This window comes from Diadema antillarum, unplaced genomic scaffold (assembly GCF_040938485.1).
Source record: "Diadema antillarum isolate AM-2024a unplaced genomic scaffold, OU_Dant_1.0 scf00000014, whole genome shotgun sequence".
Taxonomy (NCBI): Eukaryota; Metazoa; Echinodermata; class Echinoidea; order Diadematoida; family Diadematidae; genus Diadema; species Diadema antillarum.
This window is the reverse complement of record NW_027270903.1, coordinates 6,987,177-7,010,411: the sequence shown is the minus strand read 5'-3', so window position 1 is coordinate 7,010,411 and position 23,235 is coordinate 6,987,177. Positions and strand designations below refer to the sequence as shown.

At 39.0% G+C, this 23,235-nt stretch overlaps 2 protein-coding genes across 2 annotated transcripts; one reads left to right on the top strand and one right to left on the bottom strand.

Moving 5' to 3' along the window:
- LOC139723152 (methenyltetrahydrofolate synthase domain-containing protein-like) lies at positions 1 to 8,560 on the bottom strand. The gene is made up of 6 exons (XM_071634417.1): positions 8,543 to 8,560; positions 6,545 to 6,677; positions 5,350 to 5,463; positions 4,432 to 4,545; positions 2,060 to 2,150; positions 1 to 1,267 (listed from the first exon to the last, which is right to left on the bottom strand). The coding sequence occupies exons 2-6, from the start codon at positions 6,653 to 6,655 to the stop codon at positions 510 to 512; spliced, it is 1,188 nt and encodes a 395-aa protein (XP_071490518.1). The 5' UTR covers positions 6,656 to 6,677; positions 8,543 to 8,560; the 3' UTR covers positions 1 to 509.
- A 532-nt stretch (positions 8,561 to 9,092) lies between these two features.
- On the top strand, positions 9,093 to 15,683 carry LOC139723141 (proline-rich transmembrane protein 1-like). The gene is made up of 4 exons (XM_071634407.1): positions 9,093 to 9,163; positions 11,254 to 11,339; positions 12,506 to 12,646; positions 13,655 to 15,683. Exons 1-4 carry the CDS (start codon positions 9,154 to 9,156, stop codon positions 13,883 to 13,885), a joined length of 468 nt encoding a protein of 155 aa, XP_071490508.1. The 5' UTR covers positions 9,093 to 9,153; the 3' UTR covers positions 13,886 to 15,683.
- The last annotated feature ends 7,552 nt before the right edge of the window (positions 15,684 to 23,235 follow it).

Genomic DNA, 23,235 nt, shown 5'->3' with positions numbered 1-23,235 from the left:
TACTTGACTTCAATGGATAATTTAGAAGTGAGGTGGGTAAACTACCGTTACTCTCCCTTTGAACGGGCCAACCTCAGTTCCCCTTGATGACGGTAAACTCATCATTTGAGGAGGGAAAATTCAGCCTCATTTGAGGAGGGTATTGAAACTCATCTCCCTTTCAGGGGCCAACTTCATCTCCCTTTGAAGAGGGTAAACTTATATCCATTTATTTCGTTTGGAGGAGGCAACCTCTCCTCCTTTTGAGGAGGATAAAGTCATCTCCCTACGATGAAGGTAAACTTGTATCCATTTGGGGAGGAAAAAGTCTGCTTCATTTAACCTCATTTGACGAAGGTTAATCTATATCCCAACCTCATTTCCCATTGAAAGGGAAAACTCATCTCCTTTTGAAGAAGGTAAATTTACCTCCATTTGTTTAGAGGAGGCAACCACCCATTCCCTTCAAGGAGGGTAAAGTCATCTCCTTTTGATGAAGGTAAACTCAGCTCTCTCGTGAGAGGGTCACCTCATCTCCAACCTCCTCCCCGACTGTTTCCTCCTGGCTGATTCCATGCAAACATCCCACCCAAGTCCCGTCTCCGTCCACTGGCAGACTTTGAGCCCTTTGACCTTTGACCTGACAGTCTATTATGACCTCCTCTGTCTTCACCATCCCCATTGCTGACACTTATCCCTAAATCATCATGGTCAGTGAAACGGTCACTGCTGTGATATGATTTAAGCCCTCTTTTCTTCTCATCCTGTCTGGTTTCATGACTGTACTGTTGATGGGAACTTTTCAGTCTTTCAGATCGACCCCTTGGTTCACTAGACTCTCTTCCAGCTGTTCGTGAGGAAGTCTTCTCCTTGGTAGCAGACAGGTCATGTGGGTCATCTGCACAAAATGCTTGGTCAGAGTCTACCACCCCTCCTTCTTGAACATGTTGCACTTCTTCCTTCAGCCTGACATCCACACCCCTTTCAGCCTCCTCCTTCCTCAAGATTCGGAGGATCGGTATCTCGGAGAATTTCTCTTTCGACAGGAGATGCCAGGCTATGCCCTTTGGCTTGACCCGCTGGTTGTCACACTGAATGGTCTGCGTTGGGGTCAGGATATAGTCCACGCTGAGGTCATGCTCACCAAACAGGTGTTCAGGCATGTCGTCCAACACTTGGCAGTCGTGTACCGTCGTCACGACAACCGTCTCCTGGGTCACAGCTCCCATGGAAGACATCATGGCAAACTCCATGTCGGCATAGCCTTCACCTTTACCAATTCGAAGGCCTAGAGAACGGGAAGTAGTAAGGAAGGGTCAAAGGGTATACACTGGATATTAACAGAGGACCCTCACTATAAAGATGTTCTATATAACAAAAACCTTTCATGAAAAGGTGATTCTGCTAGTCCATAACTCTTTTATATTTCTGTATTTTTGTACCCTGATATAGTGAGAGACTTAATAAAACAAGGTACATGTAATTGTCATGGTTTTTAGGTAACACAATGTATGATATGGTCATAACTTTCCAATTCATTCAAAGTTTATCAGAATTATTCCCCCCTGTACACAACACATTGAAACACTTCTTGATCTTACTCTCCATTAGCATATCCTGCCTTTTGGAAATGGTGAGACCTGTGCTGGGGACTGTGGACAGTGTGTACAATGCAGTGAGATTTTCTGTGTCAATCAGCACTATAAAAGCACTCAAAGGCCCGAATTCACGAAGGTGGTACAAATGAAACCATGGTTTAAACCATGGACAAAAACCATGGAGCGCCAAGTGTCGCATGGAATATTTCATTACGAAATTGGTCATTTCATCGGCAAAATGACCGTTTCGTTAACGAAATTATCATTTTGTGGACGAACTGTTCATTTAGTTACGAAATGTTGTCATTTCGTTTTAATACAAAATAATCATTTCATCAACGAAATTACTGATTTTGTAACGAAATATTCCATGCGACACTTGGCGCTTTATGGTTTTTGTCCATGGTTTAAACCATGGTTTAATTTGTACCACCTACGTGAATTCCGGCCAAAGGGTTTCACCTCTGCACACCGAAACTGACCTGTTGGCGAGACGGCGACTGACCCAATGATGACCAAGTCAACTTTGACCTCTGCCTTGAGACCAATGGGAGTACTATACTGCCTGAAACCCTGCAGGGAATAAATTGTTCAGTATTAAAAGAAAGATGATCATCAGATAGCAATAGCAGATGAAGAAGTAACGATGATCACAATAATGGAGAACACTTACAGCAAGTACACTGACAATAAACATAGCAAAAAAAAACTAGATATATCGCTACGGCGACTGATATGCCTCCGCCATAATGCATGGTTCTCCTAATAGATCTATAGTACAATGTCTTGACAATGTGTGATGACAGTTTCACACAATTGGCAAAATATTAAAATGACAGGTTTGACACAAATATGCTGAATGTTCACTTTCCTACAACTAGGTTCAATTGGATGAATGAGTAAAATGTCAGAGTGCAGGTATTTGGGGAACTGATGATTTTTACTTGACTTTTGACCCTTTTATAAGTTTATGCATTGAGTAATTTTCAAGGTATTGAAAAAAAGTATGATTTCAGTATCAAATGGAAAAATAGCATTATCTAAACCTGGCCTTTGACCTTTGACCTCACAGTTCCAAATAGAATCACTGTTAGGTTGAACATGCATAAATACGTAAGTTTCATGATGATACCTTGAGTTACTTTTGAGACATGGAGGAAAAAGTGCAATTCAGCACTTTCACTTGACCTTTGACCTTTTGACCTTTGACCTTTTGGCAAGAAACTTCCCACAGAATATATATTTGGTAATACATGTATACATCAAGTTAAAAAAAACAAAACCCTTCAGGCATTGCATAAATATAAGGAAAGTAGTGATATTTTGAGGAGTTGAACTTGACCTTTGACCTTCTGACCTTTGAACCATGACCCCCAACTTCCCTAGATAATTACTGCCCATTGGAACAAGCATAATACTAAGTTCCATGAAGATACCTTGAACCATTTGCGAGATATGGAGAAAAACATGAATTTTCAACCTTTTTTTTCACAAAATAACCTGTGACCTTTGACCCTAAAATCCAAACAAAGTATTATCCCCCCAGGATATACCCTCATACCAAGTTTGATGTAAAACCACCACACGGTTCTTGAGATATCGACAAAAACAAAACGGGACGGACATACGTACGTACGGACGTACGTATGGACGTACGTACGTACGGACGGACGGACGTACGTACGGACGGACGGACGACTCGAAAACATAATGCCTCCGGCCACTTCGTTGGCGGAGGCATAAAAAAGATTACAGGGAATATTTACAATAGTGCTTTTGAAAACAAAAGTAGGTATCGATGTACATTGCAGACGGAACAAAGTTAACAAATTTATTACTGTTAAACACGATACTTTTGCGGCATGAAATCTTCGCGAATTGGAGCTGACGGCCTTTTTCGTGGCACAATATTTCCGTGTCGAGTTGCCTCTATTAAACATTCAATGCGTATAGTGTAGACAAGAACTTTCACATGCATTTTAATTTTGCAAAACTTGGCTCTCGCAAAAGTCGCGATATTAACATGCATGCGAACATTCCTCGTTTTACAGTATACTACCAGAAGTAGAAGTAATGCACATGAAAATCATGATGAATAGTAAATCACGTTGGACAATTAATAGATAGAGGTATACTTGGGTGACCCGCACCTCGTCATAGTTAATGTTTGCCCATATTTGAATCACATGTCGCCACTTAAATTCTTTGAAATCCAAATCACATACAGGAAAAATGCTGAAAATTCCAATGGAATCACAAGTTCACTGATCGATATTGAAAATTTGCAGCTATCGTCATCAAACGCAAACGATGCGAAAAAGTTGCGCGCTAAGGAAGGGGCCCGCAACTCGTCACCCGCTCTCCCATAGACTTAGCACGTAAAAGACGTGTGCGGGTGACCGTGATGTTCCCATAGACATACACGTAAAAGATGCGTGCGGGTGACTTATAACACGTATTCCTATAGCCCTATGAAAATTTCAGATTTTCGCGAAAAACTGTTCGGTTTTCACCACAATTTGCTTGGTTGTGGTAGCCCTGCCAAGTTTCAAGCGTACAGAACACAGTCCCGGGCATACATTTTTGTTTAGTGCGCTCAAAACAATTTAAGCGGGGTGACGGTATTTGGGCCCCTGACGAGGTGCGGGCACCTCACTATACACTAGTGTACCTACATACTGTATGCACAAATAGCACAAAATTATGGTAGTCCCCAACTAAATATTTCAACAAGTGAACACAATCATTAGCAATGAAAATATTTACATTAAACACAAAAACAAAGAAAACAACAACAACAGTCTGAATGTGCGAGGGGGTGGGGCTACCAATTTAAATAGGTCTCCGTAGTTACCTGAGAGGAGGAGCATGTTCTGAGCATGTTCTTGTTAGCTCCATGAGGTGGATCAATCCGGTTGAAGAGACCCGATTTAAGGCGAGGGGTCGGGACGAGGAGCGTTTTCCTTGCCTGTGAATACGTGATAATATTTCAGAAAGCTGGAAAAAAGTTATTTGCTGAACCAGTTTGAAATTAATCTACCCTTCATAAATCATATTTTGCTTATTCTTTGTGTCTGCGTAACTGTCTAATATTGTTCCAGGAAAAAGTTGATATGTGACTGTCAGTCGGAAGAATAGTTGAGTCATCACTCAACATGGTGTAATTCTTCATTTTGGCAATTTCTTTCATCATCCAGATTTATCAATGCTGTGCTCTTCTCATTTGTAACAATCATAACCATTGTTTTCCTTGTCATATCTCCTATACATAAAAAAAAGGGGGGGCTGAAATAATACAGGGAGGTTGGTATTGGAGGGCTGGTGAGAGAGAGAAGAAAAAACAACAGAAAAGTAATGGAATAAAGTAACAAAACAAAAAGTACAGATAAAAAAAAAATAAAAGTGTAAGCAAGTTTCCATTTTCTGAAAATGCAGTTCTCTATTAACGTGTTCTTGATGTCAACATTTACAGAAATATAGAGACAGGAGACCCTGATATAGGAGTCTCTATAACACTTTATAAGTGAGAACTGAGAAACACAACAATCGAGGATACACCTAACGGAAGAGAATCTAATTACAACAAAACACTTCAAATTATGAAAATTACAGTAGCGTCAGGTTTATCGCTACATCAGGGTACAAAATCAAGAGGTGGGACCTGAAAAATCACCTTATTAAAAGGGAGTGTTGTAATACAATTGTATCTGGCCTCTTTACAACAAAGTTCCACTGTACTGGTAAAATGAAATGCTTGGATTCATAATCTCACCTCAAACGCCATAAAGCGAGCTTGTTGTTGGGGCTTGTCTGGATTCACTTTGACAGTTCTCGCCTTACGGAAGATTTCCATGGACTGGAGACGATCACAGGCAGCTGCTGCCCCCTAGGTAGGGGAAGGCGGTGGTGGGGGGGGGGGGCAGATGGGAATCAAAGAGGAAAGGAATATCTAGATGAGTAATAATTACCTGGCATAGCACAGACTTTAATACATTTGTACATCTGTGTAACAGTGTCTTCTCAGTTCAGTAGGTTTTCTAATCAATATTTTATATACAGAAGTCCTGTTAATCTTCCATTGTAACACACTGTTGACCTCTCTCACTAGCTTTTTTCATGAAACTAATTGAAATCCAACAGCACTTTCTTATGGTGCATTCAACTTTTTACCTGGATAAAAGATATAAACAATACATGTATTATCATGGGGACATTGTCTCTCTCTTTCCAGACTTTCTAGAACAAGTGCAATCATTGTACAATATTCATCAGATGTTACATGAAAACTCAATCCTTCTCTCTCACTGGAGCAGGTAAGGTTTGGAGCCATCCATAATACATCTCACTTGTTTTTCTTTACTCAGACCACAAAAGACTTCATCCTCTAAAGGAAAGAATCCAATAATATTTAAAACTAACATATTTTTATTCATGTTGTTACATCTGCAATCTCCATATCATAGGCCTATTAAATGCAGCCTAAATATTTTCATCTACTCTACAATAATATGAGCACTTGCCAAGTACATGTATGATAGCTCTGGAGTACATGTATGGGTGAAGCTAACATGAAAAAGTGAGGTCCATGTTTGCTACCTTTGAAGCTGTAATGTAGACTCGGTAGTAACTTAATATTTTATAGAATCATAATAATGATAACTCAGTAATGCTCTTATTTTACAAAGGAAGCCTCTTTAGTGTTAACCATTCTTCCACAGCACCATGCCATAATAATCATTACCCAACCAATCAATGCCGGGTTCCTATTCTTACACCTGGATCAAGAGGGACATATGATGGGTAAAAACATCTTGTCCAAGGACGTAAGCACTCCGCAGGATTCAACCTCTGGATGTCTGTTTCACAGTCAAGAATATCTTCAATTACTTGCTATCTTCGTCTTTTAATATTATATCTGGGAATATAGCACCCCCCGGAAGAGGTTTAGATACGAGATTCCCACCTACCTTGAAGTTTGGTATGCGATGGTGAACTGGCCGTGGGAAAGCAGCGATGTCATTTTCTTCAAGATAGTTCCATATTTTCTGTCGTATACTTTCCTTACTGATAAGGTCCATACTGCACCTTACACTCTCGTCTCTGGTAAAAAAAAAAAAAAAAGAAGAAAAAAAAGAAGAAGGAGAAACACCGTTAAAAAGCAACAATAAACAAGCAAACAGTGGAGTGACTAGACTCTCCACTGACAATGGGTCTGTATTACATATTCCGGCTTCCCTATTGGGCTCCTTATACATCATTACTAATAAAATATCATAAACTTCTTCCATTTTGTTCAATTTAATCTGTAAGTGAAAAACTGTATATTTCTAAAAAGGTGTCTAGTTGTTATTTAGTAAGACCTAGACCTATGGCTGTGGCTGACGAAATGGAAAACCACCATATTAAAGAAGAAAGCAAACAGCAAGCTTGGCTGGTCTCCTGTAACCGAGGTTATAACCTAGTGAAAGCTCTTACACTTCGCCCTTCTCTCCCCCACCCCCAATCGAGTCAGTCAATTCACAACTTTAAAAATAAGTAGAGGCAATAAATTTATGGATTCTTATTACAACATGTTTGATGGCCATAATTTACTTGTGAACCTTGAATTTAAGTTAAGATGATTTATTTTCATTTCATTTTATTGTTTCTGTATGGTACAAATAATCAACTATGTTCACTGTCAGGAATATACACATGGTTCATAATAGTTCATGGCTGATTTTGCACGTAACGTGAAAGGTAAGCAAATCATTGTGACAGAGAACGGAGACATAATAAAAGAAAAAAAAGTCAAGGCACCATACGTAGAGGAGGATCCCCAGTAAGCCGAGCTGAATATTGGGTCTCATGCACAAAGAAATATCAATAAAGTTTTAACAAACTTTTCTCTATTTCACACAACAAAACATACATCGTCATGCTATGTACACAGGTGATGCTCAAGCCCGCCGCACACTACACGATTTTGCCCCGACTCACCGGTCTTAAGACCTTAAGACTAGAAGTGTGACGTCACAGTCTTGCCATTTTCTAGTCGTACGACTGGGTCTTAGCGCCAGTCGTAGAGATTTGACATGTTGAATTTCTACGACCAGTCGTGAGCTTTCAGCCATTCACAATGCAGTAAAATGCAAGCGCACACAGTGCGCACTGTGCGCACTTTATAGTCGTAAGCCTACTCGGTCGTACAGTGTGCGGTGTCCGGTCGTACAACCGGTCTTCTAAGACCCAGCTTGGCTTAAGACTTTAAGACCAGTCTGATCGTGTAGTGTGCGGTGGCCTGCTTTAGAAAGAAAAACACAGAAGGGGATAGCAACAATGAAAGATGGTGAGAAAGAACAGTATGAGAGAAAGAAATAGAAGAAAGGCTCCTAGTTCACTGTACAATAATAGCTAATACACTGTACAACTAAAACCTAGTCAAGCAAGCCTATAAAGAAAGGCAAGCAATGCTAGAAATGGTCTAGTTTCTATTCCATTTCTAAGAAGTTAAAATTAAATTTTAGGCAATGTGTCACATCATTAAACAATGCCAAATGGGAAATGCATGGATGGTAAACAATGCTAAGTTTAAGAATAAGATCTGAAGTTTCAAGACATTTATACAGCCAAACCAGCAGGATATGAACATGATGATGATTTTTCAGAACTCGGTTCTCGGGTAATGATTAGGTAGGTGGCAGTGTTCTTTCGATGTTAATACGACACAGCTTACTAAACACATAACCGCAGCAGCGACCCCATACGGACAAATATGTTACAGCGCCCCGCGACGGGGTTAACTAACACAGAGAATTTAAAATCATTTACAAACAAAACGTGATTTTATATACATGGGACTAGACATTATAACTTAAAAACTAAACTTGTGGAACTCGACAGTGCAGAGGAGAGAGTCCTATTCCGGTACTTTGTGAATAAACACAGTAGACCCGGAATACCTGACGACACCAGATTAGACTCACCCTCAATCCTTCGGCAACCTCGTATTGAGTCTCATTCTCCAGCTTCCATCAAGTTACTGTACATCAAGGGTAGCCATTACGTAATGACTCGCGTTTGTATATCGAACAATACACACACTTATTTATGTATTCACGCGTATTGAAGTACACGACACACGCACACACACACACCGAGCAGAGTTGATGGGAGCTTCCCACATCCATCCATTTGCCGAATCCAATCCGGATGTTAATGTTGCGTCCACCGCGCGCGAGGTCTCGGTCGGAGGATAGGATCGAGGAGAGAAAAATGACATCATCTGTAGAAGCGTCTATTCCACAAAGGTGGCATAATAATCATTTCCGATTCAGTAATCTACTATATTGAGGCAAAAACAATCAAAAATGATTTAGACAATTAAAAAAAATATAGACTAGACAGAGTAAGTTACAATTGATGACTCCATTCGAAGAATTATCATAACGGATTGAAATTGGAATAGATTAATGGTGGAGTTCCCCCCTTATCGTAATGAACGATTCCAATATTATTTATTTCTGCCGGAAACAAGCCAATGGATCTTGTGGAGCTGCATCCATCTTGCTGAAAATATCACGAAAACCTGCCCAAAATGTCTGCACGTAAGTATTGATCATCATTCACCATTTTAAGTTGGACAGTGTTGGAGTGTATCAGTGATCAGACAATAAAACGGTATTTGGCTACTGTACGGGATCTATGTTAATCACGATAACATGTTCGTTGTTCACTTCTAAAACCTCATTACAGTGATTGGGCATCTCGCAGCGATGCCGCATCATCGCTACGGATGTCATCCAGGCAGCAGTACGTGTTCTGTAGCGTAGTGTTGGATCGGATAACTATTAAAGTACTTGTAACCAACATACCAAAAGCAATACGCTAACAGTGCTGCTGCACATACAGGCAGCACAGCACAGGGCATCACCTTGCCTTTTACTAGATTCTACCTTGTTTTGTTTTATATGTTCACTCCCTTCTAACATTTTTAGATTCTCTTTGACAATAGCCTTTAATTTGCATGCTGATGGGGAGCTTCGATAGTCACAGATGACTGATGTACGAAGAGATTTTCAGTTCAAAATAGACAAGAATGTTTAGATAAAAAACTTATTTGGACTGGTCCAGGCAAAGGAATGTCATCTGCAGTCACTGTGTATGAAAGCTGTTAATTCATGGCAGAACAATATCTGGTAGAGAGTTGAGATTCAAAGTGTTATTTTTGTAGAATGTGAGAAGGATGGGAGACGTTGAACTTGTTGAAGGTATTGTGGATTTAGACATCCTAGTCAAATAAAAAGATTGGCTTTGTTGTTGATTTATTTTGAAGTACCAGGTATGTGTCATGGGTGTGATCAACCCCGCCCCCCAGGGCGTGCTCCATTGCGCTCCAGTGCATTCGGGCTGGTCGCAGAGTGTGGTGGGCTACAGTAACATATCAAGGGGTACTGTAAAAGTAGATATTTTCGCGCAACTAATTTTTCGCGCTTGGCCATGTAAAAAGAGTTTCGCGTGTTTTTAATTCCGCGGAATCAAGACATCACACACAGGAACTTATGGCAAGCAAAAATATTCGCGAGCTTTTATTTTCGCGCTAGTTTCTGGTTGCGCGAAATGCGCGAAAATTTCAACACCACGAAAATTTCCACTTTTACAGTATGTGCAGATCTATAGCTTCGATGTCAGCTTTTGGAATTAGATGTCAGATCTATATAACCCATGTATGTTTCCAATCATTTTTCTCAATTTTGTCAAATATGTTTGAAATGTTGCACATTCTTTAATGACTGTTAAATAGTGTTACATGCGTGACCAAAATCATGTCAATAATGATGATGGTGTACTAGAAATTGATGATTTTAAATCTAATGATGATAATGATTCTGGAGGGCCAGGCATATGTGACACTTTAACTTACAAAGTGTCTACAAATTGTAGGTACTTGGGTAGCTAGCTTCTCTTTTTTTTTTTTTTTTAAATCAGAATTCAGTATTTGAATTACAAACTTTTTAAAGGCACATGGTCTCGTTGGTTTAGTCAAGTGTGTACGCGGGCGCATCGCGCTAGTTTCCTATAGAGTCCTACGCTATCGACTCCTCTTTAGCGCTTACGCTGTGGCCCACTTCCCCCGAGTCCGAAGAAGTCCGATCCAATGTAGCCAGTGGTCCGATCACAGTTCGGCTCATAATTCGGCTGAGGGGATGACAGCTTTAGCAAACTTCTCTTGTGATGTCATAATAAGAAACGCATACACGCACCCTGACATTTCTACAGACTGCGTGATACGCAGAGAAGACAACGAAGGCAACGTTACTTAGCAACACCTACTGTACGCGCTTTACTCTTGATGACAGCTGTACTTCGGCAATCTTTGTATCAACACTAATGGTGATCGGCAAAATCATCAACAGCGCCCTCTACCCTACCGGGACTATGCGCCTTTAATCCTGTAAACTTTAGTAAGCCCACTCGATTCAGGTGTAGAAATGTGCAACATGGAGGCAATGGTAACACTGGTCTCTAATCAATGACGGTTGCTTTCTGGACATCTGAGCCAATTTGCCAGAAAACACTCCAGCGTCCATGCCACTTGGTGACTATAGTGCAGTATTCCAAAGGGTTACAAAACAACTGTTCAACGGCACTGTATACTGTTATGATTCACTTTTATCTCTTGTCTCACACTTTGCAGCTTACACGAGACTTCAGGATAATAATTTCCAGCATGGGATGCAGAGATCTCCGTATGCCACTTACCCAGGGGTCTACACACAGGCTGTAAGTATAAACGTTGAATCCCTGTAGTATGTGCAAGTCTCCTGAGCGAACCGTTGAAAAGCAGAGCCAAATTTGACTCTGATTTCTTCTGTAGAACTTTCCATGACAGAATTTGCTTTAACCCTTTATGTGCCACCTTCGCACGCCCGACTCAGTCGATGGAGTTCCAACTTTGCATATTCTGCTCACACATGCAAACCCACCCAAAACGATAGACAAATCGTTAAATGCCGAAGTACAATGAAAGCGTTTCTTGCGAGTCTGTTCCTGTCACAGGTAGCTTGCATTTTATGTGGTGATTGACTATCAATTGGTTTTTCTTTACTGGATTTGCAAGTAAATTCTGAGTTTCTGCCACTGTTTTGTTTGCAAAAATCATGACTTGACAATAATGTATCCACTACTGGTCATTTGATAGAAAAGCAATCATCGATTTGTCATACAATTTACATCAAAGCAAAGCTTGACATTTTCTCTTCAACTTTGCTTGTTACATGTCCAGGGTAACAAAAATCTATAAGTAACATAAATTGGAAAAAGAAAACGTTTTTCCATTTAATCATTACGTTGCTATCTCAGAATAATATGACACACAGGGGCTCTACACCATAGCACATGAGGAGTTAAAGTCTGTGAAAGTTTCTGAAGTAATCACCTGACATCAGAAGGCATTAAACATTAAGAAGTTTTAACAGAGTACTGGTGACTCCTATCATAAAAAATGTAAAGTCCTTGGGACTGGCAGTTTTCTTTTCATGGAACTTTTGTTATTATTGAAGGAAATTTTGCATTGTAGACTTTTTAATACTGAAAAAGCTGGTATTGTTGCAAGGGTTTCATTTTTGCAAACTTCGCTAAACACTGTTAGGCTGTGCAACACACAAAACTCTGATAAACAGGCAGGCATTAGTGCATTTTGTAGCCTGGGGGTCAAATTTCAAAGAACAGCATCTCACAAAAATATCTCTGTCCTGATTTGTGAAAATTTCTGTTCATAAAGAAAAATACAATGTAACAGCTGTTACCCTCTTACCAGAATATTAATGATTTTGGGATCTGAATTTTTATTTTGTATTGTAACTGTGCTAGTTGTAACAGGACCGGCCTTTTAGGTAAATTACTTCATGGATGATTATTGTGACCAACTCTGGTAAATTGCTTTGCAGGTGAGACCGGTGGTGTCCAACATCTCAGTGATCGGCGTCCAGTACAACGGTCCTCCCTGTAGGGACTACCTCGGTCTCTCCGTCTTCTTACTGGTCTTCTTTCCTCCAATTGGTCTCTTCGCAATCCTCAAGTCCAGACAGGTTTGTGGGATTCATTTATGACCTCCGCCAAGGGAGGAGGTTATGTTTTCGTTACCGTTGGTTTGTGTGTTTGTTCGTTCGTTAGTTAGTTTGTCCGTGTGCAAAATAACTCAAAAAGTAGTTAACGGATTGGGATGAAACTTGCAGGAAAGGTTGAGAATGACACAAGTAACAAACGATCAACTTTTGGTAATGATCCAATAATTTTTGGGGAATTTATAAAGGATTTTTGATGTTTTGGCAGGTAGGGTCAATGAACTTGGGTGTTCAGGCTGCGCGTATTTGAGGTTTGCCTGCGCGCACTAAAGTGCGTACTCTAGTTTCTGCTGGGGCGAGGCGCGCCGTGCAGCTGAAGGCATATGACGTAACAAAGGCTTCTATATTTGGAAATCTGGCGACTTTTAGCACCAATGTTGTGTATACGTATGATATCTCTGTGGAAGAACAAGATCAATGTAATGGTGGAAATAAGCTTCATGCTTGGTGGAGGTCTGCGCTCTCAGAGTGCTTTTCTAGTTTATTTATTTATTTATTTATTTATATATTTATTTATTTATTTATTTATATATTTATTTATTTATTTATTTATATATTTATTTTCATTTAAAAAAAAAAATTACCATGGCAGCTGGCAGACCGAATTAAGATAATTCATAATGGTATCAATATTACATGCACTTTGTTTATCCTAGTGAGCAACGAACTACAGTCAAACCTGTCTAGAGCGGCCACCCAAGGGAGTTGAAAAAGTGGCTGTGTAGACAGGTGGCTGCTATAGACAGGCAGGTTCTTTAACATGCTTTTTTTCTCTTCGAGGGAATTGCGTTCAGTGGTTGTATACAGCAGGTGGCAGCTATAGGCAGGTGGTCGCTAAGACAGGTTTGACTGTAAAACAACATAAATTTGAAATTAAGAAGTGCATTTTTGGCGGCCTGGAGTTAAGAGTTTTCTCATTCATGTGTGGCTTGGCCTGACTTGGAATGTCTCCCATGATGTTCCTTTTCATAGGTTCGTGACCGAGCATCTGTCGGTGATATCATAGGAGCCCAGCGGGCATCGGGTACGGCCCGTCGTCTTTGCTACGTCGGTCTAGCCGTGGGCTTCTTTCTCTGGCTTGCCTTCCTCACCACCGCCATGATCATCTTCTCTCAGACCACCAACTTGACCTTCGCTGACCCACCGCCGGCCCAGCAGATCTACTACGAGACCTTCACCGCGATGATTCAGTTGGGAAAGTAACCTTTGACCTCTGTGTCAAAGATCGCTTCAAGTTGTAGAAAATAAAAGATCTTCACCGGGCCGTCTCTCCAGCAGCCCCAATGCAAGACCTTCTCTGTCACGACTCAGCTGGAGAAGTTAACCGTGACCTTTTATGTCAAAGGTCATTTCAGATCAAATGATTCTTCCAGACCTCCAACCACACCTTTGCAAGTCACCTGTATAGCAGTTCCACTATAAGATCTTCATACAGTGTCAGTATTCCAGTAGGAAATAAATGTTGACCTTTTTTGTCAAAGGTCATGTCAGTTACAAAGGTGCAAGAATATTTCCCAAACAGCCAGGCTGACCTCCATCAAAGCCACTGTTCTACACAGCTTGGTGATTCATGTTTTGGGTAGGAACCTGTGACCTCAGGGTCAAAGGTCATTTCAGTTTAAAATCAGTTTAGACATCTTTTGACCTTTGCAGAGCTATTCCGTCTGCAGTTCAACCCAACCCCGTCAGTAAAGTGATTTCTGTGCAACCTTTGGGTTATATGTCCCTTCGGCCTACAGAAATCTTCCATAGGGCCTATCAGACCTTTGCTATGAAAGCAGCCTCTTTCAAGCAGTAGAGATGATGATATGAGGTATTCAGAGTACAGTGATACAAAGCTTTGGAAGTCACTTTTGGTCTTTGGTTCAAAGGTCACTTTGGTCAGATTGGAGTAAAGTGTAAAAGTGTAAGTAAGTAAACATATTCAGAGGATTGAGGTGAAATATGTTTATAGTCTAGCATCTACCTTCCGTGATATTTGTAGCATGCTGTGGTAAATTGACCAAGTTTTGTAGATTTGAGGTAAAGCAATATTCTGCTACTCAACACATATAGAATGAACATGGAGTTCTTTTCCTTTTCTAGTTGTTAACAGTGTTTTCTTAAAGAGTAGGGGAACTCGAAGTACAACATGAAATACCAAGTGAAGCTCAGAGATTGTAGATATTCTGGGTTAGCTGGTGAGCTAATGGTCAAATGTAATTTCAGTGGCTTAACACATGATCGCTGTGTTGGCTGTTTTAAGAAATTTAGACATTTTTGAAATTATGTCGGTGTATTAATTGAAAATGTTATTTCAGTGTGGTGCTGTGTAGGTGTAGCTTTTTCATGTTCTCCCAGCAAAGGTTGATTTTGCTGTAATTAATGATAGATCATACAACAAAAACACTACCATGAAATTGGATTGATAAGAAGAAAATATGCCGACTTTCTCTTAAGTTCTGGCTCAAAATGATTTCAGAAGAAGAAATTCCAGCCCTCATATCATAATTGTTAACTGTATATGGTAAAGGTTGTTAAGACTAGAGAAATCTTTGATGAAGTAAGAAATAATTTCATGTGTGCTTTTTTTTTCATGAACAAACTCGATGGGAGATTTATGAGGGCTTGATATAATTTGGAAGATTTCAGAAGATATATCAGATATCGCTTGAAGGAAAGTGGAAATAAGTCAATCAAGTGTTTAAGAATGTTTATGACAATCATCACTTAACTGAAATAGTACTTGCATACAGGGGATGGGGGCTCAAGTGCTTTATATGTTTCTACAATGCATCTTTGTTTTGTATGTGTAGAAAGTGCTTTTCTTTTCCACCGTAAGAAAATGGACAAAATCATGCTTAGAAAAGAGAAATCCTGAGACAGTAGTATTTACAAATGATAGATTAGCTCAATTTCTGCCCCTCATAGGACATTATTGTAAGTGGAGTAGTAGAAACTTAACTTCGCTTGTGATATCTCGGCTGCATTACATGACATTCCAGCACTTATTTTGTTTTTGTTATGGCTTCTTTGTATTTTGGTTTGCTTCGTTAATGACTTTATATTATTGAATGTCTTCTTCTTTCATATTCTTTCTACTTTCCATTTTTTTTTTTTTGTCATTCAATCACTGATCTTGTAAGGTTATCAAGAAAAAAACATGGAATTCAAATCCTTTTCTCAACCCTTGCATCCTGGATGGTAAGTTGAAACTTCCCCTGTGAGAAATATCATTTCGTGTACTTATTGCCATGAAAGTGTTCATAAGATTTACAACTGATATTAATGATTTGTTATTGTTTTGATTATGATTGTCGTTATCATAAGTAGCAGTATTAATGAAGTCATGATTTTAGCCATGTGAATATTAACTACTCGGTGGTCAAGGATCGAGAGCTTTTAGGTGCAGGTGCAGGTGAATATTTTGAAGAGATGATTAATTCCTGGGCAGCATTTCATGAAACTTGTCAGTCACTGGCAACTGCTACAAGCTACTGAAATCCTTGCACTTGATTGGCTGAGAGCAAATTTGTCAGTGAAAATCCTTGACCAAACACTTGATGAAATGTTCTTCTTGATGGACAAGAAGACAGTCATGACTAAAATCTTTTATGAAATGTTTCTGGTGATATTGCCTCCAGGTGCTTTAATATTATTTATTGTTCATGATTGAAATGTCAAGACTGTTGTTTGAGTATGTTGACCGTGATAGGAGGATGATATAGTAATTGGTGAGTCTGTGTTATTTATTTATTTTTTTTAAATTAAAAATCAACACACATTTGTGTATGTAAGTATTTTGTGTCAGCATGATCAATGTGAGCTTGTTCAAAGCGATTAGACATGAAACTAAAAGAATTATAGGGACTGAAATTCAAAGGGAAAACTTTAACTTTTGAATATTGTGTAAGTGAAGGTCATTGGTTAGTGAAAATTTGAGAGAAATTTTTAAATTCTCAGGAAAATATCTTGAGCAGATGTATGTCAGTTGGTCATGGGACACAGAGGTTTGTGGATCATGTGATTGTGCTTCTGTGTGTGTGCGCCACTTGTTTTGCCATGTCACTATGATGACACATGATCTAGAAAGATGAGGTGTCTCCATGACGATATCTGAGATATGGGAAGGACATCTTTGCATAGTGGAGTCTTAACACAAAGGAAAATCACTCTGAAAGAATATCTAAACTTTGTCATCATGCCTTCCACTTTATGGAGTCAGGCAGTTCATTACCCTGATGGCCATTCTTCGAATCTTCCTGTCAGTTGGATCTATGTTGATGAGGCCAGGTGTTTTAATGTCTCCTTTAACAGTCTTCTTCCATGTTTTCTGGGGTTTCCATTAGATTTCCTGGTGGCTACTATCAAATTGATCGCTTCCTGGAGCCAGTTGTTTTTGTCTCACCTGCATAGCAGAAGTGAGACATAGGCATCTCTTTTCTGTCATTATCGTCATTGTCAACAATTTGATGTATTCTCATTAACTTTCCAGTTTTGAGGTTTGACCACCAAACTCACACAGAAGTTAAATATCAAAAAAATGCTGTTCAAGTTGGAATATTTGGGGGGGGGGGCAAATTATATTTCTGGTGACACTTCCAGGATTAATCAGCTGACAAGCAAAAAAAAAAAAGGGGGGGGGAGAGAGGGTCGCAAGTGCCCACTTCATTTTTTCATTTTATTTTTTTTTTGTTTTGTTTCAAGGAAAATTAAAGGGGGATGATGTTATGTCCTGCGGAAAATTGTTGAAGGCATATTGGCACATTCATTTCGGTAAAAAGAAATTATGTGGCTTTCAACTTCAATGATAGATTTTAACACTATTAGAATATCACCATCAGAAGCTATGGTGGTGTAATTGAACAGCTGAACATCGGAAAAATCAGCATGCAACTTGCAGTGGTTGATGGAAAATGAATCTATCTACGTCAAATATATTTGAATGTGATAAGCTGTAGTGACTCTGTTATCTCAGATCTCTCATCATCTATTATTGTGTCACATTAATGTTCAAACGAAGTAAAGAATTCAGGTCCCAAAATTATTGCATGTATATCTTATTTGTTCAACTGTAATGAAATTTCAAAATAAGGAAAGAAAATTGACTGATGCGAGGATTTCATTGTAAAAGGAGTCATCCATATTTTGATATGAAGAGATGTGTTCGATATTCAGTGTCAGGCAAGGTGGTATGCCAGGCACAGTACTATGTATGTAAATATTTGAAATAGTAGATTGAGTGCTTTAGAGATAGTCTTCACTCTCTAGCCACTGCCATTTTTGCATAGTTATGTGATGAAGTGTATAAATTTCTTGATTCTCAGCACTGTGTATTCATAGATGAAATGCAGCCATTACTGAGGGTGTATGTACTGTATCTACACCATAGCTACACCACATTTACACTGCATCTATACACCATGAAGCACTAAAAGCGCAAGATTAAAAATTGATATACCTGTAATCCTTCGTGTACGCTGTGTGTAATTGTTAGTTGAAATCGCCAACAGTAGGATGACTACTATCATATTTGAACGATGATTTTCTCTTCTCATACCATTTGCAATTTGTCTTCATTTGATGAAATTATGACAGAACTGAATAGACAAGAACGAACAAGTAGATGATGAGATACTATAGCTAGTACTATACATGTACATTCAACACTGTATATTTGATTTGACTGGTTTCATACATGATACTGTAGGAATGACAAATTGTGCAGGACCTAGGGGGCAGTTTCTGTACTGCTGCATCACCTAGTTTCGGCAATTCATTGTGATTGAAAATAGTTGTTACCAAAGTAGGAGATATCTGAAATATGCTCTTTTCTTCTCAAATTCAGTCTGCTGTCTCTTGAAGAAACGTCTTCCTTCTACATCCCCTTCTATTCCTTTTTTTTTAACCCAGTGCTGTTGTTGTTTTGAAGTGAAATCTCCACTCCATGTTTAAGTCAAACTGTGATGTGAAAATACAAGTGGAACAAAAGAACTCTAGAAGTATAATGAAAACTGAACAAATTGTGAAAATGTAATGAGATATTAAAGATAAACATGTTTCCTTTGGTTTAAAGGACACATTGGCATTGGTTACCTTCATGTATGCAAATTAGGCAGGACAATGGATGTCATCGCCTAACAGCTCTCCCATTGGTTGGTGCCTAAAATTGTACGTAAAATTATTTACTTCATTGATGAGGCATCATAAAATCTCCATTTCTATGAAGTTCTTTCCAAATTATTGAGCCTCTCGAACAATTTGATGTTCAGGAAATATCTCCTTGAATCTATGTCAAGAAGATTATTAATAGTTGAGATTTAGTTTGAGGAAACAGGGAATTCATGAGGCTGTTGCACTTTTATTTCAGCTTGTTTTCATTATATTCATGTACCTGTGACAGGTATCACTACTTAAGGAATCCAATTTTAGTCCAGGTATTCAGTTAGTCTTAAACTTATCTCACGGTAATTCATCTTTGACATTGTATTGTATGAGTGATGTCACTCTCTATATCAAGGAAACATGGACTGGATTTCACTTTTTTTTTCCTTCCACACTGATTGCTTTCTCATTCCTAGTATACTGCATTCATTTCCATGAGATTTCTTCAGAAGTTTGACAATGTGTATGTCAAATGTAGAGATTTATATTATTAAAGGGATGGTACAGTATCGGTAGAGATGAGAATTAAGCTTTCAACTTTTTGCGAGATATCAAGAAAACACTTATGAAATAGTACAGAGCATACCATTTTATGAGGAATTCAAAGTTTATTTGATGAAAATCGGGTTTGGAATGACTGAAACATCCAAAAACAAAGTAAAAAAAAGCGATCGTCACAAAAAGGTGGGTCCAACACTTTATTAGAATTGCTCTGTTTTGGATATCTCAGCCATTTCAAAACCAATTTTCATCAAATAAATGTTGAATTCCTCATAGAATTACATACTCTTTCATACAGTGTATTTTATATGAGGTTTCTCATTATCTCACCAAAAAATGTCAGAAACCTGAAATTAGGCCTCAACCAAAACTATACGATCCCTTTAAACCCTCTCTATGATGTCTAACCATGTCAGCTTTAGTATTCAGCATAGAGTACCGGTGCCAAAGTATGATGTCATAGCCATTCATTGCCATGGAAACTGGTTCTTAAAGGACAAGTCCACCTTTAATGTGGATTGAGTGAATGCAGCAATATTAGTAGAACACATCAGTGAAAGTTTGGGGAAAATCGGACAATCCGTTCAAAAGTTATGAATTTTTAAATTATCTGTGCAGTAACTGCTGGATGAGAAGACTACTACAGTGTATGATGTCACATGAGTACAACGATATAAGGAAAATATAAAGAGAATTTCACGAAATTTAACTTTTTGAAAAAAGTGCACATTTCCCTAACCTGTCACTGATGTATGTTAAAGGTAATATTATTCCCCCTGCCTTCTAAAAGAGGTATAAAGTCAAGCGTTCTTTTATTATACGAGAAAAGTGAAAATATGTTGAATTTTCTTTATGTTTTCTTTATATCCTTGTACACATGTGACATCACAAGCTGTAGTAGTCTTCTCATCCAGCAGTGACTGAGCAGAAACTTCAAAAATTCATAACTTTTGAACGGGTTGTCCAATTTTCCTCAAACTCTCACTGATGTGTTCTACTATTGTTGCATTCACTCAATACACATTTATATGAAGGTGGACTTGTCCTTTAACAAGCTCACCTGGTCCGAGTGTTAATGCACACACCTGGACCCAACCCAATCTATAACAAATGACTGTGACGTCATCACTCTGGTACTCTTTGCAAATGATCTCTTCAGGTTTTCTCCTTTCTTCCCACATTTCCCTTCTCGTATCTTCAGCCGATCCAGCACAAAACTGTTTTGAATGAATTCTATTGATGTAGGTGTAAACATTGGTGCATAGAAATGGTCATTTATGTTTTTTTTATCTATATTAATGATGTTTAATGGTTGTTCATGTACATTAATTATCACTGTACGTGCTTATTTGTTACTTTGTCTTTTTGTTATCATTTCTGAGTATGGTAAATGCATATAATAGTGAGAACCTTGAAAAAGCCTGTTGTATGTATATTTAGTATTCAAGCAGGGGTATTGTGAATTTTGTGGTTTCTAGAGTAAGAGATGTATTTTCATATTTATTGTCATGTGTTTGCAATTAAATGTTTAGCAGGAGGCTTGCCACATACACTCTGTAGTTTTACTAGTATTTGTTCTTACTGTGTGGTGTGAAAGAGTTAATATTCTGGTCATGATAGAGGTATTATAAGTTAGATGGAAATGCATGTTTTTTCATTACTGTAGAGGTAGTCATGTTTGTACAGAGTCCTACGAAGAGATTTTGAATGTAAGGCAGATCTTAACATTGCAGGTGAAAATACTGGGGGACCTCGTTATAACAAATATAAACAATTAGTACCTTGTTATACCAGGTTTCTCATTATCAGGGTACACAAACAAAAGAAATGCAAAGATCGAATTGGGACTTGCATTTTCACCTTGATGTGAGAGGGTTTTGCTAACAAACATACCACCTTGTTCTTAATGAGGTAATTGCACTGTACATTTGTGTATCTATGATAATATTATTACAGACACCCCTTTCCATATATACATATAACTATATGTTAGCTAAATACAATATCCAATAAGATGACTATGATATACAGTGTCTGGTAAGTATAATGGAATATGAGTTTGATAAGCAGGACAAATGAATAGAAATAATCATATCCAGTCTTTTCTAGATCATCTCCAAAGGGGATCAAAAGTGTTTCGCTCTGAAAGGGTAAGCTATAGAGTCAGGCTCAATGTTTGCCTATAGGTAGGGGTTACCTATACATGGAAAATTTCAAGAAGGTTACACATAACTTAGATGCAGCTTGAATTTATTTCATTATCACTATGAATATTGTTGATTATATCACTCGTCATCATTACCACCACCACCGGCCATTATGCATCATCAACATCATCATCATCACCATCATCACTACCACCACCACCACCACGGCCACCATCATCATCACCATACCACCATCACCACCATCACCACCACCACCATCACAATCATCATCACCACCACCACCACCATCATCATCATCATCATCATCATATGATTATGTTTGGTTTGTCTCTCGCTATCTGCATTTGGCAATCCACAACTCACCCTTGCTGGTACACACAATGGAAATAATAACACACGCCACTTACACACACACAGACACAATCTATAATACACGTGTACAACATTTTATTTCGTTATCCCTGTGATACATGTATTGACAACTCCATAACATTGTAGCAGACCGAAGCTTGTACTGTATTGTGCTAGACTGCTTATTATGACGTCATCATGGTTAATTTTGGACCATGTTGTAAACATTGAGCTCGTAGCTCGTCCATAAACAGTGGGCTCGCCTATTGACGCCTCGCCTCGACGCTCTTGCATGTTTTGTTTGGTTTATGTACCGTACGTGTTGCGCCTCCGCTATCGCAACACCCTAGGCCCTGTGTGTACTGTATGGTTGGGTGTTCATAATACCGGACACCTAACGTTTTTCTATCAATAGAAACGTGCAAAATCTCACAATTTGCCTGAAATTTTACTCACGTGTGGAGAAAATACTCTGGATTCACAAGCGCGCACTGAAAATGCGATCTGAGGTACGCGCTCTTAGGTGGCGGCTTCGAACGCGTGGGGTGTCATTTTTTCCGCACTCAGTTGCCCTGCTCATTTCTACCGACCACCCTGACAATACGTGAAAGGGCACTTAAATGCGTTTTTTCGACAGGCCACTGTTTTTTTTCTAGCCGTCATTTTTTCCCCAATAATATTTGAATATATTTTGAATCCTTCGATATTACTTTTGAAGGACTGTTTGATGAATTTGACTTGATTTTCATTAGGAAGCTTTTCATCGTAATTGAAATAAATTAGATGAGTCGGTTTGTTTTTTCACATTCATTTCTCGTTTCTGCATCAACTTGTACGGTCGTAGCGGGCGACAAAATGTTTGTGTCATGTGTGTGTGTAACGTGTGTGCACGATCGTACAAGCGGCGGTGACAATTTTGCGGTCAAAATCGTCAAATTTATTAGGGAAGGATACTCTACATCTAACAACGAGTCAGCAAAGGTAGCCCTAGTTATATGTAGTTTACACGATAAACCTTATTCGATTTTGCTAAATTTCGGTAATTTAGAGGGAATACTTAGGGCATGCCATACTTAGTTGTTTTCGCCACATTTTACTCGGTAGCGTAGCCCAGTGAAGAATCGAACACCGCTGCGCGTAGTCCCATGCGTACATTTTCTTTCTGTACGCGCAATGCCATTATAATGCGCGGTCGGTCGTTATGGACCCGGTCGGTGGGTTGAACACCTACCATACTAGTATTGTTTTTACGCTGCACGTACGGCCACGGCCGCCAGCGAACAGCAGCGGGGAAATTTCCCAAACTCCGCTCGCTCGTGTTGGTCCGCATCAAGACGCGATACTGTACTAGACTCGACTACACACACAGTAAACATTAGCTAGCTTTGA

Bases quoted from the DNA above. Each gene is read 5' to 3' on its own strand.
- LOC139723141 (XM_071634407.1), top strand. The intron at 11,340-12,505 runs GTAAGTATAAAC...ATTGCTTTGCAG, and splicing joins CAGGGGTCTACACACAGGCT to GTGAGACCGGTGGTGTCCAA. The intron at 12,647-13,654 runs GTTTGTGGGATT...TCCTTTTCATAG, and splicing joins CAATCCTCAAGTCCAGACAG to GTTCGTGACCGAGCATCTGT.
- LOC139723152 (XM_071634417.1), bottom strand. From the start codon at position 6,655: ATGGACCTTATCAGTAAGGAAAGTATACGACAGAAAATATGGAACTAT. The intron at 5,464-6,544 runs GTAGGTGGGAAT...TCCCCTACCTAG, and splicing joins ATCGCATACCAAACTTCAAG to GGGGCAGCAGCTGCCTGTGA. The intron at 1,268-2,059 runs GTCAGTTTCGGT...CCCGTTCTCTAG, and splicing joins AGTCGCCGTCTCGCCAACAG to GCCTTCGAATTGGTAAAGGT.